Genomic DNA, 19,745 nt, shown 5'->3' with positions numbered 1-19,745 from the left:
TTATGGCTGTTTTTCTGCAAAGGGACCAGGACGACTGATCCGTGTAAAGGAAAGAATGAATGGGGCCATGTATCGTGAGATTTTGAGTGAAAACCTCCTTCCATCAGCAAGGGCATTGAAGATGAAACGTAGCTGGGTCTTTCAGCATGACAATGATCCCAAACACACCGCCCGGGCAATGAAAGCGTGGCTTCGTAAGAAGCATTTCGAGGTCCTGGAGTGGCCATAGAAAACCTTTGGAGGGAGTTGAAAGTCCATGTTGTCCAGTGACAGCCCCAAAACATCACTGCTCTAGAAGAGATCTGCATGGAGGAATGGGCCAAAATACCAGCAACAGTGTGTGAAAACCTTGTGAAGACTAACAGAAAACGTTTGACCTCTGTCAACAAAGGGTATATAACAAAGTATTGAGATGAACTTTTGTTATTGACCAAATACTTATTTTCCACAATAATTTGCGAATAAATTCTTTAAAAAAATCAGACAATGCGATTTTTTTTTTCTCATTATGTCTCTCATAGTTGAGGTATACCTCTGATGAAAATTACAGCCCTCTCTTATCTTTTTAAGGCCTCATGTACACGACCGTTGTGTGCATCCGCGGCCGTTGTTCCGTTTTCCGTTTTTTTTCGCAGACCCATTGACTTTCAATGGGTCCGTGGAAAAATCGGAAAATGCACCGTTTGGCTTCCGCGTCCGTGATCCGTTTTTCCAGTCCGTGAAAAAAATATGACCTGTCCTATTTTTTTCACGGACAACGGTTCACGGACCCATTCAAGTCAATGGGTCCGTGAAAAATCACGGATGCACACAAGATAGTCATCCGCGTCCGTGATCCGTGTCCGTGATCCGTGTCCGTTTTTCCTATCATTTTCAATGGAAACTTGACTTAGTTTTTTTTTTTACTTTTCATGTCCGTGGATCCTCCAAAAATCAAGGAAGACCCACGGAAGAAAAAACGGTCACGGATCACGGAACAACGGAAATCCGTTTTGCGGACCGCCAAAAAAAACGGTCGTGTGCATGAGGCCTAAGTGGGAGAACTTGCACAATTGGTGGCTGACTAAATACTTTTTTGCCCCACTGTAGCCAAACTCTGCTCAGTTATATAGCTGGTAAATTATATGGGAAAACTAAATGGCACATCCAGCAGTTGCAAGTTTGTTTTATCATACAGAAAGACATTCAAAGAGAATCTGTCACCACGAAATACAATGCAATATGCAGGGAGCATGTTATAGAGCAAGAGGAACTGAGCGTTCAGTAAAACTTTATACATTTATATCTCTGCTTTTTCTAAACTTAAGAACTCACCCATGCGCAGCTATCAGTGACTTTTCTGTATGCACATGTACACAGTGAATGCTATCAATCACTGATAAGACAGCCTCCTTGTACAACTGAGCTCATAAATAGAATCAATATAAATGTATAAATTACAAGTTTTACTGAATCTCTCCCCACAAAGCTATATATCAATCTGCTCAGCTCCTCCTGCTCTATAACATGCTGCCTGCAGATTGCACTCGATTTTGTGGGGACAGGTTCTCTTTAAAGGGGTTGTCCCATTAAGACAACTTATCCCCTATCCACATGATAGGTGATAAGTGTCTGATCACTGGGGGTCTGTCTGTAAGGAGCCCCACCAATCACAAGAACGGGAGCCCATGCTCCCCCATCTGAATGGAGCAGCCATTACACTTGCGTGCAGCCACTCCATTCAGCTCTGTGGGGCTACGGGAGATAGATCAGTGCTTGTACACAGCTACTACAGCAATCCCTTAGGCCTCTTTCACACGGGCGTTGCGGGAAAATGTGCGGGTGCGTTGTGGGAACACCCGCGATTTTTCCGCGCGAGTGCAAAACACTGTAATGCGTTTTGCACTCGCGTGAGAAAAATCACGCATGTTTAGTACCTAAACCCGAACTTCTTCACAGAAGTTCGGGCTTGGGATCGGTGTTCTGTAGATTGTATTATTTTCCCTTATAACATGGTTATAAGGGAAAATAATAGCTTTCTGAATACAGAATGCAAAGTAAAATAGCGCTGGAGGGGTTAAAAAAATAAAATAATTTTTTTTAACTCACCTTAGTCCACTTGATAGCGCAGCCGGCATCTCCTTCTGTATTCTTTCTTTAGGACCTGGGTAAAGGACCTTTGATGACGTCACTCTGGTCATCACATGATCCATCACCATGATAAAAGATCATGTAACGTACCATGTGATGACCGGAGTGATGTCATCAAAGGTCTTGTAACTGTATTTAATGCTCACCACAGGTCCTATTCAACAAAGGAGACACAAGGAGATGCCGGGCTACGCGAGCAAGTGGATTAAGGTGAGTTTAATTATTTTTTATTTTTTTTAACCCCTCCAGCGCTATTTTACTTTGCATTCTGTATTCAGAATGCTATTATTTTCCCTTATAACCATGTTATAAGGGAAAATAATAATGATCGGGTCTCCATCCTGATCGTCTCCTAGCAACCGTGTGTGAAAATCGCACCGCATCCGCACTTGCTTGCGGATGCTTGCGATTTTCACGCAACCCCATTCACTTCTATGGGGCCTGCGTTGCGTGAAAAACACAGAATATAGAGCATGCTGCGATTTTCACGCAACGCATAAGTGATGCGTGAAAATCACCGCTCATCTGAACAGCCCCATAGAAATGAATGGGTCGGTATTCAGTGCGGGTGCAATGCATTCAACTCACGCATCGCATCCGCGCGGAATACTCGCCCGTGTGAAAGAGGCCTTAGAGTTACATGGAGAGGCAGAAAACATGTGCATCTGCTGCTCCATTCAAACAGGGAGCACAGGCCCAGTTATCATGATCGGTGGGAAACCCAGTTGTCGGACCTCCACCAATCAGACACTTATCCCCATCCTTTAATTTATTGCGACCCAAAGTGATCACAGCACAGAGAAAATGACCAACACTATAACTCCTGGAAAAACCCACATTAACAAATAACATGCAGCTAGGACTCCCAGTGAACCAACGTTTCTCTTTATCTACTGAAACTGGGGAATATAATTTGTCAAATTGTGAGTATCTTGTAGGGTCTAGAGTGTTCAGCAATAAAATGAAACACATTTGTCTGTTTGTGGTGCTCCTCAGCCAGGCTCATTTAACAAGGTGTTCGCAGCAAAACTGCTGCACCTTACACCACAAATCTACTACAGCTCGTGGCTGGAACAGATTTCAGTTCTGGCTCATGGACAGCGGAAGATGTGACAAACTGATAAATTGGTTGGATCTTCATTTCAATGTGGTGTTAACTAAGACATGTGAAACACCAGTCTTAGGAAATAGCAGGTATTATAAATCTGCATATCGTGATATTTGCATTGTGAACCGATGGGCCACATTAAATTATACAACTGAAATGATTGAAAGTGCGGCAATAACAGAAAGGGGGTCAATAGTGCTGTTAGATGTATGCATTTAACAGTTTGCAAAAAAAAAGTCATAAATTGCATCAATTTATGGAAAAACAGGATGTGTGACAAATTTGTTGTTAGGCACAAAAAAAGGTCATAAATCTGTAATAAATTTTCATTTTCACCATTCGCCTACTAAGAGGAGTTCCACTCCTTGAGTTCTGATACTTTTTGCTTAGTAAATATCTCCTTATAGGTTACAAGATAAGAATTTGATCATGACACACAGAGGGCAATTCAAATAATGAAGACTTCTCTACCATACCAGCATAACAGGAGAAGCAATCTTGCGCTTGTGGGCCAAAGCAACTGTGACAAGATGGGTCACAGGCATAGCAATTGCCATCTGCCACTTAAGAAGAAAATGTATAATTATAATAAGTGTTATAATGATTATTGATATGAATGTTCATTACATAAGTGTACATTTAGCTACATAATAGGTATATTTTTATATGATAATTAGATTGGTTATAGAGTGATCCCTCAAGATACAATGGCCTCAGGATATAAAATTTTCAACATACAATGCCTCAGACTCAGGCTACTTTCACACTAGCGTTTTTTGCTGGATCCGGCAGGGTCCAACAAAAACGCTTCCGTTACTGATAATAAAACCGTCTGCATCCGATATGAACAGATTCGGTTGTATTATCTTTAACATACCCAAGATGGATCCGTCATGAACTCCATTGAAAGTCAATGGGGGACGGATCCGTTTTCTATTGTGGCAGATTGTGGCAGAGAAAACTGATCCATCCCTATTGACTTGCATTGGGGATCATGCCGGATCCGTCTTGCTCCGCATCCCAGGACGGAAAGCAAAATACAACATGTTGCGATTTGCTCTCCGGTCTGGGAATGCAATTAAACGTAACATAATGCATTTTGGAGCATTCCGTTCTGTTCAGTTCAGTTTTGTCCCCATTGACGATGAATGGGGACAAAACGGAAGCGTTTCTTTCTGGTATTGAGCCCCTATGACAGAACTCAATACCGGAAAACTTAAACGCTAGTGTGAAAGTACCCTCAAATCCAACCAATCAGCATGGCCATTTGTCTGGTAAGGCTACTTTGAATCTAGCATATTACTGGATCCGGGGTTCAGCAAAAACGCTTCCGTTACTGATAATACAACCATCTGCATCTGTTATGAACGGATCCGGTTGTATTATCTTTAACATAGCCAAGACGGATCCATCATGAACTCCATTGAAAGTCAATGGGGGACAGATCCGTATTCTATTGTTTCAGATTGTGTCAGAGAAAACGGATCCGTTCCTATTGACTTGCATTGTGGGTCATCTCAGGATGGAAAGCAAACCGCTGCATTTCGTTCTGTTCAGTTACGTTTTGTCCCCATTGACAATGAATGGGGACAAAACTGAAGCGTTTTTTTCTGGTATTAAGACCCTATGACGGATCTCAATACTGGAAAATATTAACGCTAGTATGAAAGAATCCTAAAACACCTTTATTGGTTGTCTGTGGCACTAAAGGTTCTGGACACTAGGTGAGCTGTAGCTTCATTTTATTTTTCTGGTACATCTATATTCTATGCAAGACCCTGAAGAAGCCCCTGCCCTCACCATAGAAAGTGATTTCCAGGTTTATACGTCTTGGGTTATCTGCTTTCTTCCCTTACTTTTTCTTTTTCTTATCTTGGGATGACATTTTTGGGCTTTGAAATCAATTACTGGTTTTCCATAGAGTTAGGGATTCAAGTTGCAATGGTTTCAACATACAATGGTCATTACAAAACCAATCAATATTGTAACTTGAGGGACCACAGTATATTATAGAGATGAGTGAATAGATTCTAAACTATTCAGATTTGTCGCAAATTTCTCAAAAATTCTACTTCCAAACAAATCCAAAATGTTGGTGATTCTCTTCAGATGAATTGAGCAAAACAGCACCTGCCAGTTTACTTTTAAAATTCAATACACTAGCAGGGAAAAAAGGGCAGGGAGGATGAAGATGGAGGATCACATGACCCTGGTTGGGCCCTGGCTCACGCACTTGCCCACAATGCTTTTCAAGCAGCCTGACAGACATTTAGGAGGGAGGATATTGGCTGATCTAGTAGGCTTCGTGTAAGCTGTGAAACACAGATGCCATTGTGAGCTCAGCCACTGATGCAACTACGCGATCAAGTGGACTCGGTGAGTTATTTTTTTATTTTTAACCCCTCCATCACTATTTTACTTTGCATTCTGTATTCAGAATGCTACTATTTTCCCTTATAACCATGTTATAAGGGAAAATAATACAGATCGGGTCCCCAGCCCGATCGTCACCTAGCAACCATGCGTGAAAATCGCACTGCATCCGCACTTGCTTGTGGATGCTTGCGATTTTCACGCGGCCCCATTCACTTCTATGGGGCCTGCGTTGCGTGAAGAACGCAGAATATAGAGCATGCTGCGATTTTCACGCAACGCACAAGTGATGCGTGAAAATCACAGCTCATGTGCACAGCCCCATAGAAATGAATGGGTCAGGATTAGGGATGAGCGTACCCGAACTGTATAGTTCGGGTTCGTACCGAATTTGGGGGTGTCCGTGACACGGACCCGAACATTTTCGTAAAAGTCCGGGTTCGGTGTTCGGCGCTTTCTTGGCGCTTTTTGAAAGGCTGCAAAGCAGCCAATCAACAAGCATCATACTACTTGCCCCAAGAGGCCATCACAGCCATGCCTACTATTGGCATGGCTGTGATTGGCCAGTGCAGCATGTGCCCAGCCTCTATTTAAGCTGGAGTCATGTAGCGCCGCACGTCACTCTGCTCTGATCAGTGTAGGGAGAGGATGCAGCTGCTGCTGTTAGGGCGAGATTAGGCAGGGATTTATTTACTGAAGTGATCGATATACAGCTGTGTATCATACAACCTCTGCTATTCAATTGCTCACTGTTTAAAGGCTTCCCAGAGTGTTTTTCAGTCACTTTTTTCTGGGGTGATCGGTGGCCATTTTGTGTCTTGTGGTGCGCCAGCACAAGCTGCCACCAAGTCCATTTTTAACCATCAATAGTGTGTTGTTTTTTTTTTGCTATATCCTACATCAGGGGCTTGGCTGTGCTTGCTATTTTATTGAGGGGTAAAATACAATTGCCAAAATAGCAGTACCCTAAATCTGGTGTTTCAGCTGTGGCTAGCCAATTGTAATACTGTCTGCTGTCTGCCGAAGCACAGTTTTTGTTCTGGGTTGAAATACAATTCCCAACTTAGCAATTCCCTAAATTAGTGGTTTCTGCTCTATCAGGCCAAGTTTAAATCTATCCATAAAAGGGTATATTAGATTGAAGGTGCGGATAGGGTCATCCTCAATAACTTCACAAGCTACCGTGCATTTCCAAGTCTAATTCTGTCTGTAAAAGGGATACCTGTCATCCAGCGCCTAAATACCAGGCCTACAATTTATATTCAGCTAAATCTGTTGTTACTGCTGTGGCTGGTCAATCTATTTAGTGTCTGCCAAAGCACAGTTTTTATTCTGGGTTGAAATAACAATTCCCAACTTAGCAATTCCCTAAATTAGTGGTTTCTGCTCTATCAGGCCAAGTTTAAATCTATCCATAAAAGGGTATATTAGATTGAAGGTGCGGATAGGGTCATCCTCAATAACTTCACACGCTACCGTGCATTTCCAAGTCTAATTCTGTCCGTAAAAGGGATACCTGTCATCCAGCGCCTAAATACTAGGCCTACAATTTATATTCAGCTAAATCTGTCGTTACTGCTGTGCCTGTATTAGTGTAATACGGTACCTAAATAGATAGCCAGATAGTGTTAGGTGCCTGTAAAAAAAGGCCTGAATTTGAATTCAATACATTGGGCCAAATAATTTTTTTCTTATTGTGGTGAACGGTAACAATGAGGAAAACATCTAGTAAGGGACACGGACGCGGACATGGTCGTGGTGGTGTTAGTGGACCCTCTGGTGCTGGGAGAGGACGTGGCCGTTCTGCCACAGCCACACGTCCTAGTGAACCAACTACCTCAGGTCCCAGTAGCAGCCGGAATTTACAGCGATATTTGGTGGGGCCCAATACCGTTCTAAGGATGGTAAGGCAGAGCAGGTACAGGCATTAGTCAATTGGGTGGCAGACAGTGGATCCAGCACGTTCACATTATCTCCCACCCAGTCTTCTGCAGAAAGCGCACAGATGGCGCATGAAAACCAAGCCCATCAGTCTGTGACATCACCCCCATGCATATCAGGAAAACTGTCTGAGCCTCAAGTTATGCACCAGTCTCTTATGCTGTTTGAAGACTCTGCTGGCAGGGTTTCCCCAGGGCATCCACCTAGCCCTTCCCCAGGGGTGGAAGAGATAGAATGCACTAACGCACAACCACTTATGTTTCCTGATGAGGACATGGGAATACCACCTCAGCACGTCTCTGATGATTACGAAATACAGGTGCCAACTGCTGCGTCTTTCTGCAGTGTGCAGACTGAACAGGAGGTCAGGGAGGAAGACTGGGTGGAAGACGATGCAGGGGACGATGAGGTCCTAGACCCCACATGGAATGAAGGTCGTGCCACTGACTTTCAGAATTCGGAGGAAGAGGCAGTGGTGAGACCGAGCCAACAGCGTAGCAAAAGAGGGAGCAGTGGGCAAAAGCAGAACACCCGCCGCCAAGAGAGTCCGTCTGCTACTGGCCACCGCCATCTGGGACCAAGCACCCCAAAGGCAGCTTCAAGGAGTTCCCTGGCGTGGCAGTTCTTCAAACAATGTGCTTACGACAAGACCCGAGTGGTTTGCACGCTGTGCCATCAGAGCCTGAAGCGAGGCATTAACGTTCTGAACCTTAGCACAACCTGCATGACCAGGCACCTGCATGCAAAGCATGAACTGCAGTGGAGTAAACACCTTAAAAACAAGGAACTCACTCAGGCTCCCCCTGCTACCTCTTCTGCTGCTGCCGCCGCCTCGGCCTCTTCCTCCGCCTCTGAAGGAACCTTGGCACCTGCCGCCCAGCAAACAGAGGATGTACCACCAACACCACCACCTCCGTCACCAAGCCTCTCAACCATGTCACACGGCAGCGTTCAGCTCTCCATCTCACAAACATTTGAGAGAAAGCGTAAATTCCCACCTAGCCACCCTCGATCCCTGGCCCTGAATGGCAGCATTTCTAAACTACTGGCCTATGAAATGCTGTCATTCAGGCTGGTGGACACAGACAGCTTCAAACAGCTCATGTCGCTTGCTGTCCCACAGTATGTTGTTCCCAGCCGCCCCTACTTCTCCAAGAGAGCCGTGCCTTCCCTGCACAACCAAGTATCCGATAAAATCAAGTGTGCACTGCGCAACGCCATCTGTGGCAAGGTCCACCTAACCACAGATACGTGGACCAGTAAGCACAGCCAGGGACGCTATATCTCCCTAACTGCACACTGGGTAAATGTAGTGGCGGCTGGGCCCCAGGCGGAGAGTAGTTTGGCGCACGTCCTTCCGCCGCCAAGGATCGCAGGGCAACATTCTTTGCCTCCTGTTGCCTCCTCCTCCTACTCGGCTTCCTCCTCCTCCTCTTCTTCCACCTGCTCATCCAGTCAGCCACACACCTTCACCACCAACTTCAGCACAGCCCGGGGTAAACGTCAGCAGGCCATTCTGAAACTCATATGTTTGGGGAACAGGCCCCACACCGCACAGGAGTTGTGGCGGGGTATAGAACAACAGACCGACGAGTGGTTGCTGCTGGTGAGCCTCAAGCCCGGCCTGGTGGTGTGCGATAATGGGCGAAATCTCATTGCAGCTCTGGGACTAGCCGGTTTGACGCACATCCCTTGCCTGGCGCATGTGCTGAATTTGGTGGTGCAGAAGTTCATTCACAACTATCCCGACATGTCAGAGCTGCTGCATAAAGTGCGGACGGTCTGTGCGCGCTTCCGGCGTTCACATCCTGCCGCTGCTCGCCTGTCTGCGCTACAGCGTAACTTCGGCCTTCCCGCTCACCGCCTCATATGCGACGTGCCCACCAGGTGGAACTCCACCTTGCACATGCTGGACAGACTGTGCGAGCAGCAGCAGGCCATAGTGGAGTTTCAGCTGCAGCACGCACGGGTCAGTCGCACTGCGGAACAGCACCACTTCACCACCAATGACTGGGCCTCCATGCGAGACCTGTGTGCCCTGTTGCGCTGTTTCGAGTACTCCACCAACATGGCCAGTGGCGATGACGCCGTTATCAGCGTTACAATACCACTTCTATGTCTCCTTGAGAAAACACTTAGGGCGATGATGGAAGAGGAGGTGGCCCAGGAGGAGGAGGAGGAAGAGGGGTCATTTTTAGCACTTTCACGCCAGTCTCTTAGAAGTGACTCAGAGGGAGGTTTTTTGCAACACCAGAGGCCAGGTACAAATTTGGCCAGCCAGGGCCCACTACTGGAGGACGAGGAGGACGAGGATGAGGAGGAGGTGGAGGAGGATGAGGATGAAGCATGTTCACAGCGGGGTGGCACCCAATGCAGCTCGGGCCCATCACTGGTGCGTGGCTGGGGGGAAACGCAGGACGATGACGATACGCCTCCCACAGAGGACAGCTTGTCCTTACCTCTGGGCAGCCTGGCACACATGAGCGACTACATGCTGCAGTGCCTGCGCAACGACAGCAGAGTTGCCCACATTTTAACGTGTGCGGACTACTGGGTTGCCACCCTGCTGGATCCCCGGTACAAAGACAATGTGCCCACCTTACTTCCTACACTGGAGCGTGATAGGAAGATGCGAGAGTACAAGCGCACATTGGTAGACGCGCTACTGAGAGCATTCCCAAATGTCACAGGGGAACAAGTGGAAGCCCAAGGCGAAGGCAGAGGAGGAGCAAGAGGTCGCCAACGCAGCTGTGTCACGGCCAGCTCCTCTGAGGGTAGGGTTAGCATGGCAGAGATGTGGAAAAGTTTTGTCACCACGCCACAGCTAACTGCACAACCACCTGATACGGAACGTGTTAGCAGGAGGCAACATTTCACTAACATGGTGGAACAGTACCTGTGCACACCCCTCCACGTACTGACTGATGGTTCGGCCCCATTCAACTTCTGGGTCTCCAAATTGTCCACGTGGCCAGAGCTAGCCTTTTATGCCTTGGAGGTGCTGGCCTGCCCGGCGGCCAGCGTTTTGTCTGAACGTGTATTCAGCACGGCAGGGGGCGTCATTACAGACAAACGCAGCCGCCTGTCTACAGTCAATGTGGACAAGCTGACGTTCATAAAAATGAACCAAGCATGGATCCCACAGGACCTGTCCATCCCTTGTGCAGATTAGATATTTATAACTACCTCCCCTTAACCATATATTATTGTACTCCAGGGCACTTTCTCATTCAATCCTTTTTTTATTTTCATTTTACCATTATATTGCGGGGGCAACCCAAAGTTGAATGAACCTCTCCTCTGTCTGGGTGCCGGGGCCTAAAAATATCTGACAATGGCCTGTTCCAGTGTTGGGTGACATGAAGCCTGATTCTCTGCTATGACATGAAGCCCGATTCTCTGCTATGGTACCTCTCTCCTCTGTCTGGGTGCCGGGGCCTAAATATCTGACAATGGCCTGTACCAGTGTTGGGTGACGTGAAGCCTGATTCTCTGCTATGACATGAAGCCTGATTCTCTGTTATGACTTGAAGCCTGATTCTCTGCTATGACATGAAGCCTGATTCTCTGCTATGACATGAAGCCTGATTCTCTGCTATGGGACCTCTCTCCTCTGTCTGGGTGCCCGGGCCTAAATATCTGACAATGGCCTGTTCCAGTGGTGGGTGACGTGAAGCCTGATTCTCTGCTATGCCATGAAGCCTGATTCTCTGCTATGGGACCTCTCTCCTCTGTCTGGGTGCCGGGGGCTAAATATCTGACAATGGCCTGTTCCAGTGGTGGGTGACGTGAAGCCTGATTCTCTGCTATGACATGAAGCCTGATTCTCTGCTATGACATGAAGCCTGATTCTCTGCTATGACATGAAGCCTGATTCTCTGCTATGGGACCTCTCTCCTCTGTCTGGGTCCTGGGGCCTAAAAATATCTGACAATGGCCTGTTCCAGTGGTGGGTGACGTGAAGCCGGATTCTCTGCTATGCCATGAAGCCTGATTCTCTGCTATGGGACCTCTCTCCTCTGTCTGGGTGCCGGGGCCTAAATATCTGACAATGGCCTGTTCCAGTGGTGGGTGACGTGAAGCCTGATTCTCTGCTTTGACATGAAGCCGGATTCTCTGCTATGGGACCTCTCTCCTCTGTCTGGGTGCCGGGGCCTAAATATCTGACAATGGCCTGTTCCAGTGGTGGGTGACGTGAAGCCTGATTCTCTGCTATGACATGAAGCCTGATTCTCTGCTATCACTTGAAGCCTGATTCTCTGCTATCACTTGAAGCCTGATTCTCTGCTATGGGACCTCTCTCCTCTGTCTGGGTGCCGGGGCCTAAATATCTGACAATGGCCTGTTCCAGTGGTGGGTGACGTGAAGCCTGATTCTCTGCTATGACATGAAGCCTGATTCTCTGCTATGACATGAAGCCTGATTCTCTGTTATGGGACCTCTCTCCTCTGTCTGGGTGCCGGGGCCTAAAAATATCTGACAGTGGCCTGTTCCAGTGGTGGGTGACGTGAAGCCTGATTCTCTGCTATGCCATGAAGCCTGATTCTCTGCTATGGGACCTCTCTCCTCTGTCTGGGTGCCGGGGCCTAAATATCTGACAATGGCCTGTTCCAGTGGTGGGTGACGTGAAGCCTGATTCTCTGCTATGACATGAAGCCTGATTCTCTGCTATGACTTGAAGCCTGATTCTCTGCTATGACTTGAAGCCTGATTCTCTGCTATGTGAACGCATTGCACCCGCACTGAATCCGGACCCATTCACTTCAATGGGGCTGTGCAGATGAGCAGTGATTTTAACGCATCACTTGTGCGTTGTGTGAAAATCACAGCATGTTCTACATTCAGCATTTTTCACGCAATGCAGGCCCCATAGAAATTAATGGGACTGTGTGAAAATCGCAAGCATCCGCAAGCAAGTACGAATGCAATGCGATTTTCAAGCATGGTTGCTAGGAGATGATAGGGATGAGCAACCCCGGACCCCATTAAAGTCTATTCCCTGTATTATTTTCCCTTATAACATTGTATAACAGGGAAAATAATAGCATTCTTAATACAGAATGCTTAGTAAAATGTGTCTTGAGGGGTTAAAAAAATAAATAATTTAACTCACCTCATCCACTTGATCACGCAGCCGGCATTGTCTTCTTTCTTCTTCTTTCAGGTCCTGCAAAAGGACCTTTGATGATGTAATCGCGCTCACGACGTGGTGAGGGTAGTGACATCAGCGCAGGTCCTTCTGAATGAAGATAGAAGATCCTTCTATCTTCATTCAGCAGGACCTGCGCTGACGTCACTACCCTCACCACGTCGTGAGCGCGATTACATCATCAAAGGTCCTTTTGCAGGTCCTGAAAGAAAAAGAAAGAAGACGATGCCGACTGCATGATCAAGTGGATGAGGTGAGTTATTTACACTGCAGACACGGCCGGCGGGAGGAGAGCAGCGCTGAACATATAGTTATGTTCAGCTGACATTAGCACATCGCTAATGTCAGCCAGCTTAATACCCATTTTTCAGGTGACAGAAACCCTTTAAGGAGCTATACAACTCTGTGCCTGAACCCTAGCCTTAGCTCTGCTAAAGGACATTCCCACTGTATAAGGAATATCAAGAATATTATATGGTTTGTTGTAAACTTAAAGCATTTGTCTATGCTCAGGACAGACCATCCCTTGCCAGGCCCTTCTTACGCATGTGCTGTGTGATTATACATTGGCACATGCAGAGTAGACTTGTTTTTGACCTGGCAGAGACCCCAGATTCTTCTGCACGTGAAGCCTTGTGTAATGACAAAACAGGGCCAGGCAAGATAAAGTTTCTAATGCTTTGCCCTATCAATCAACATTTGTAACGGATCTCCTGGCACCCCGACCGGGTACCTCCGTCGATGGATGCTCCTAGCGCTTCCCGAGGACTCCAAGCACTCCACTTGACACCGTAAGCACTGCAGACCCCACGAACCGCCGAAGCTTGGTTGAGGTCTCACCGTCTCCTACCCACCCTGGACCTACGACAAGGCTCCAGGCTCCAGTGGGTGAACCTCTCCTAAATCCAGAGAGCAGGAACAGCTCTTACAAGAGCTAGTAGAATAGCCAGGGGAGTATAGCAAATCTTCAGCTTATAGCAATCCCCAGTGTCGATCAGTTACCCAGACACCAGCCTCAACACGATGAAGGGTAAAACAGGAACTCTATATTGAACACACAGCATTGACTTATATACACATGACATACTGAGGACATGACATAGCAGCCAATCCTGTACAGTTTAAACACAAAACTAACCCTATTCAACAAACACAATGGCATTGTCTGTGACGCAATTAACAAACACACTGGCATTGTCTTTGACGCAATCAACAATGAACATGCAAACAGATATCTTGACCCCCTCCATAATGAATGAATGGGAAGAGGAGACACATGTGATGGGATTATCTCCTGAGTGTATCATAGGAGTCAGCTGCTATTATAATCAACTATCTTAATCCCATCACTAACACAATCAGTGGGAGTCTCAGTGCAGAGTTAACCCTTTTTGTGTTGCTGAATCCACACCATGCCTTTTTAATGGTCAATAGGAAATATGTGGCATATAAATTACACACATAAATCAGGGTTCATAGTTCCTTGTAACCTCAAAAGGTCTAAAGGGGGTCTCCATAGTTCTCGGTCCATAGTCTGTAGGAAGGAGGCTGGCCCTCAGGCTTCTCCAGCAGCCCCAGTGATGGTTCAGTCCGTCACAACATTCATAGGAAGGGGCTGGATGACCGTAGGAGTGGAGAGTCAATGGACCTTTCTTGTACCGAGGGCAATGCCCGTGGTGCACTGAACTACTAGTTTGCTTAATCATTAAAAGTGTTATTTTAGAACAATGGAAGATCGATTTACAATAAGACAGCGTTTGCTTCAGGTTAGCCAAGCTTATTTGTCTCTGCCCTTGGTTTATTAGGGTTGCTTCTGATGACCGGCTCCCTTTTAACTTACGATCACAATGATTAATGTATATCCTACTGTGAAAAGGTGTTAAAGGCCACAAAGATATTCGCTGAACTGTTTTAACGCAAAATATAATTTAATTTTACAAGAACCGTCAATATGTTTACCTTCTGAATGAGGGAAGTTAGGATGTGGGATGCAATTTAGTGTGGAACAGTTAATATCGCTTATCTAGCACTCCCGGGAATTGCTAAGAGATTTGAACATTGACTAGTTCAGCATTTCCCAAATTCCCAGCATCTGGACTATAGCATGGCATTAATCATATTACAGTTGGCTATCTTACCTCAGCACTCTATCCTGTATTGTTGTTTGTATAACAATGACTAAGCAAGTCTATCTAATATGTCAGGAGGTGAGAGATCCTAGACAGAATGAAATCAGAATGTCCTAAACCCAAGCTGCATATTCATGTATCAGTTAAAGTGGTTGGTTTAAATAACCATCCAATCTGAATATTTTATACTGGATCAACCTAATATTCTGAATAGATTTTATAGATGGTATAATGCTCTATAGAATATGTTAAATTCAATGGACCATATCAATCCAAAAGTAAGCAGAACAGCTGAAGGAATTTCAAAATCCATTTGGTTACCCTGAAATCCCATCAGCAGAGTGTACACATCTGGTCTGAAAGGGTCTTGCCACCTTATCTGGTTGACTTGGACTATGGGCCTTTCACACATTCACTTGATTATTTAGTTATTTTAGTATTTGGCACTAATTACACTCACAAAATGCTTCTCCAAACTGTCTAGTGAGGGGTACAACCTTACAATGAGCAGCCATACCATTCAAACCACCTAAGGTGGCATTCAAATGGACGCATTATTGGTTCACATCTGATCTGCATTTTTTGCAGATTGGATGCGGACCCATTCATTTCAATGGGGCCGCAAAAGATGCAGGCAGCACACCGTGTGCTGTCCACGTCAATATTTACATTCCACGGCCCTGAAAAAAAAATAGAATATGTTCTATTCCTGTTCATTTTGTGGATAAGGCATTTAGGCATTTCTAACAAAGGGCAGGACAAGCTAATCTGAAAAATGCAGATCGCACATGGCCGGTATCAGGGCCGTCTTTAATATTGATTGGACCCTGGGCAAAAATTTACTTGGGCCCCCTGGATCCAGCCTTCCCACACCTTAGCATGCAATCACGGTCTCCACCACAACACACACAAAAAAGCCACACACCTGGTAGAGTACAGTGAATGACTGTAAATACTTCCAGTTCTGAAGACTCCAGCGGCTCAGGATCAGTGCTCTGGGCAGCTGGGCTCAGGGCTGGAAGTGGGCACTGCTCTGCAGGAAGGAGACCGGGGCTCGGCTCACCCTAGCGTTACAGTGCACCCCACAGTATGCAGTATAGCACCCCACACTATACAGTATACAGCACCCCACAGTATACAGTATACAGCACCCCACAGTATACAGCACCCTACAGTATACAACACCTCACAGTATACAGTAGAGCAGTATAGCACCCCACAATATACAGCACCTCACAGTATACAGCACCCCACACTATACAGCACCCCACACTATACAGTACAGCAGCATAGCACTCCACAATATACAACACCTCACGGTATACAGTAGAGCAGTATAGCACGCCACAGTATACAGCACCCCAAAATATACAGCCCCCCACAGTATACAATACCCCACAGTATACAGCCCCCCACAGTATACAATACCCCATAGTATACAGTAGAGCAGTAGAGCACCCGACAGTATACAGCCCCCCACAGTATACAGCACCCCACAATATACAGTAGCTTACAGTATATTAGCATAACAGCCCCTGTCACCTTTTCCTGATGTAATATACATCACCTCACAGTATACAGAATACTGCACCTCACAGTATACAGCACCCCACAGTATACAGTAGAGCAGTATAGCACCCCACAGTATACAGCACCCCATAGTATACAGTAGAGCAGTATAGCCCCCCACAGTATACAGCCCCCCACAATATACAGCACCCCACAATATACAGTAGCTTACAGTATATTAGCATAACAGCCCCTGTCACCTTTTCCTGATGTAATCTTCACAAAAAAAGCTCCACAGTTAAGGCAAACTTCTCCTGCAGCAACACTCCTGGTAGAAAGAAAGGACCTTTGATGACCTCATACCCATGTGACCAGTAATATTGCTAGGTTACTGGTCACATGGTGATGATGTCATCTAAGGTGCTAGAGAATCACAGCTCTCACAGTATGCTGCCTGGAGTGCCGGCAGGCAGGCATGGCTTGGCAGCCATCCACTGTGTAGCTGACAGCCTGACACCCGATGCAGTGGCTAGCAGGGCTCAAGAGGCAGCTGCCTTGGGCCCCCCAGGAGCAACTGGGCCCGGGGCAGCTGCCCCTTTTTCCCCTTGTTAAAGACGGCCCTGGTCTATATTCGTGTTTTGCGGATCCGCAATTTGCAGACCGTAAAACTGATACAGTCGTGTGAATGCACCTAAACACTGTGCAAGTCACCCATGTGCCTCAAGAACAGCTTTAACCCATTGCGCCATGTACACCACGACACTTCTGAAGGTGTCCTGTGGTACCTGGTATCAAGATACAGGCAGTAGATCCTTTAAGTCCTGTAACTTACGAGCTGGGGGCTTCATCGATTGGCCTTCATGGACTTGTTTTTCCAACACATCCCACCTATGTCCTGGAAAAACTAGTTCAGGCTAACACCTTGAACTCTTCGTCATGGTAAGCCAACCATTACTGAACAATTTTTGCAGTTTTGTAGCAGATGCATATTGAACTACCATCCAAATGAATGTTAGGACAAAAGATTTTGAAGTATAACATTGCCTAGAGCATCACACTGGCTCTGCCGGCTTGTCTTCCTTCCATAGTGTTTCCTTGTGCCATCTTTTCCCCAGGATTTATCAGACCAGGCTACCTTCTTCCATTGTTCCATGGTCTACCTCTGATGCTTGTGTGCTTTGTAAGGTGGTATGGGTAGCATGGGCACTTTGACCGGTCTGAGGCACTGTGTACAATGACACATTTCCATCACAACCCCTGCATTAACCCCTTCACCAATTTATGGTACAGCAGCTCTTCTGTAAAAAAAAAAAAAAAAAGGAACAGGCAAGCTAGGGTTTGGTCCAAATCAATAAGCTTTGGGTGGCTATGACCCTGTCTCTTTTTTTCAGTTGTTTTGATGAAGGTACTATATAGTGCATATGGGGAAAACACCACAAGGCCTTCAAATTTGGAGATGCTCTGACCCAGGTTTCATAATAAATTTCTTTCTGTCACATAAGCTGCTGTGACATCATAATTCTCCAGTTCATATGTTTCTTTGATGACTCCAGTTAGTTTCATTCAGGTATGCTGTAAGGTCACAAGTGGGTTTCTGTCAGGATAGCTGTTGTGACATCACATCTGTGTGTCCATCAAGTAGGCTGCTGTGATATCACAAAGGTGTTTCTGTCAGGTGCAGTACGCTGCTGTGACATAACAAGGGGTTTTCCATTAGGTAAGCTGCAGTGACATCACAATCATGTATCCATTGGGTAACTGCTGTGACTTCAGAAATGTGACTGCATCAGAAAAGCTGATTTCACATCACATATCAGTTTTTTTTTTCAGATAAGCTTCTTTGATATTCTAACTGCATTTTAGTAAAGTAACGGCTGAGACATCATAGATGTTTCATCGAAGTAGGATACTGTGGCACCACTAGTGGGTTGTAATTAAAGGGGTGGTCCTAGGGTTTTATATTGATGACCTATCCTCAGGATAGTCATCAATATCCGACTGGCATGGGTCCGACAGCTGGCACCCACGCCGGTCAGCTATTTAGAGAGGAGGAGGCGCTCCATGCTAGTACTGCTTCCTCTCAGTGCTCGCATGGAGGTCAGACGCTAAACACAGAATGGTTTCTCAGCAAAGGATTTTCCTGAATTTCTCCCTGTCTGTCAACCTCTAAGCCAATCAGGGCAATCCCTTCCCTCCACTTCCTCACAGATTTATGTGACCCTCCATCTTGTTCCTTCCTCATGGTTTTTCCTGGCAATACTCACAGTAAAATGGTGCTAGGCACTGTTTTTACGCAATTTGTCTGAAAAGAATCGGTGGAATTTTTGTGTCATTAAATTTAACTCTTTACATTGCATTCCTGAATAGATTACTGTAACATTAGCTGTAGGTAAGCAGTGTGGGCTTTATATCTCTTGACTTTTAGCTTCAATAAACAAAGTAAGCTGAATCAACATAAATTATTGTATGCTGCTGTGACACCACAAATAGTTTCAGTCAGGTTACCTAAGTAGTGAATATTACATTACAAGTTGGAAATCATGGACACCATATACTCTTCTTGCACAGGGGACTTTTGTTGTTGGTGTCTGCCCCTATGATCTATACTTGTATAAAGATACTTTCAACGGTGCAGTATATGTACTATGTACTACCACAACCAAAACTAATGTCTATATTGGTGCAAACTATGGACACTGGGGTCTATTCATCAATGTTAAACTGAAATGAGAGGTCGGCCACTTTTTGACCAATGTGTATGTAAGATGACTATATGGCACTTAGTAATACAGTATAGCCTTTGATGATAATCTGTGCCATTTGCTTTATTTCATAAGCCATTTCCCCTGCTAGGCAAATCACCTGTGCTGTCCACATAGAGGTCCTGTCCATAAGATGGTCGCTGAGGGTCATGACACATCACTCAGTATCCTCCATTCAAATACACTGCCCCTGCACTAAACGCCCAGCTGAGCAAGTGCAGATGCAGGTGCAGTGTATTTGAATGGAGGAGGGTGAGTAATATATCTGGTCACATGACCCTTCATCAGCAGCCATTTTATGGACAAGACATTCATGGAGACTTGGCCAATAATAGGGAATGGCTTATGAATTATAGAAAATGGTGCAGTATATTAACAAAGGCTATATTAGTAAGTGCCATATAGTGTCATGGTGGTGCTCTGTGCCCGCCAACATCCTGATATGCCGGGCAGGCACAGGCAGCACATCGCGGCTGCAGCTTGGCTCCAAGGTGTCTTTCTGTGTGTGTATTAGGGCTCATTCACACGGCTGTTGCCCCTCTGTTGCCGTATTGCGGCCCGCATACGGCAGGTCCGCAATACACGGGGCACCGGCCGTGTGCATTCCGCATCACATATGTGGACCGCAAATCCAGCGGAACGGA

The 19,745-nt window shown here is 46.0% G+C and overlaps 1 protein-coding gene across 1 annotated transcript in view; it reads right to left on the bottom strand.

The window, feature by feature from the left end:
• The window catches only part of LOC120985738 (proprotein convertase subtilisin/kexin type 5-like), a 182,357-nt gene that overhangs the window by 121,764 nt on the left and 40,848 nt on the right, over window positions 1-19,745 (bottom strand). Inside the window, exon 7 of the mRNA XM_040413843.1 lies at window positions 3,715-3,801. Coding sequence (XP_040269777.1) covers window positions 3,715-3,801 — 87 coding nt within the window. The remainder of the gene's footprint in view (window positions 1-3,714; window positions 3,802-19,745) is intronic.

The sequence above is a fragment of the Bufo bufo genome, chromosome 1 (genome assembly GCF_905171765.1).
Source record: "Bufo bufo chromosome 1, aBufBuf1.1, whole genome shotgun sequence".
NCBI lineage: Eukaryota > Metazoa > Chordata > Amphibia > Anura > Bufonidae > Bufo > Bufo bufo.
The sequence above is the reverse complement of the archived record's forward strand: the minus strand, read 5'-3'. Positions and strand labels throughout refer to the sequence as shown.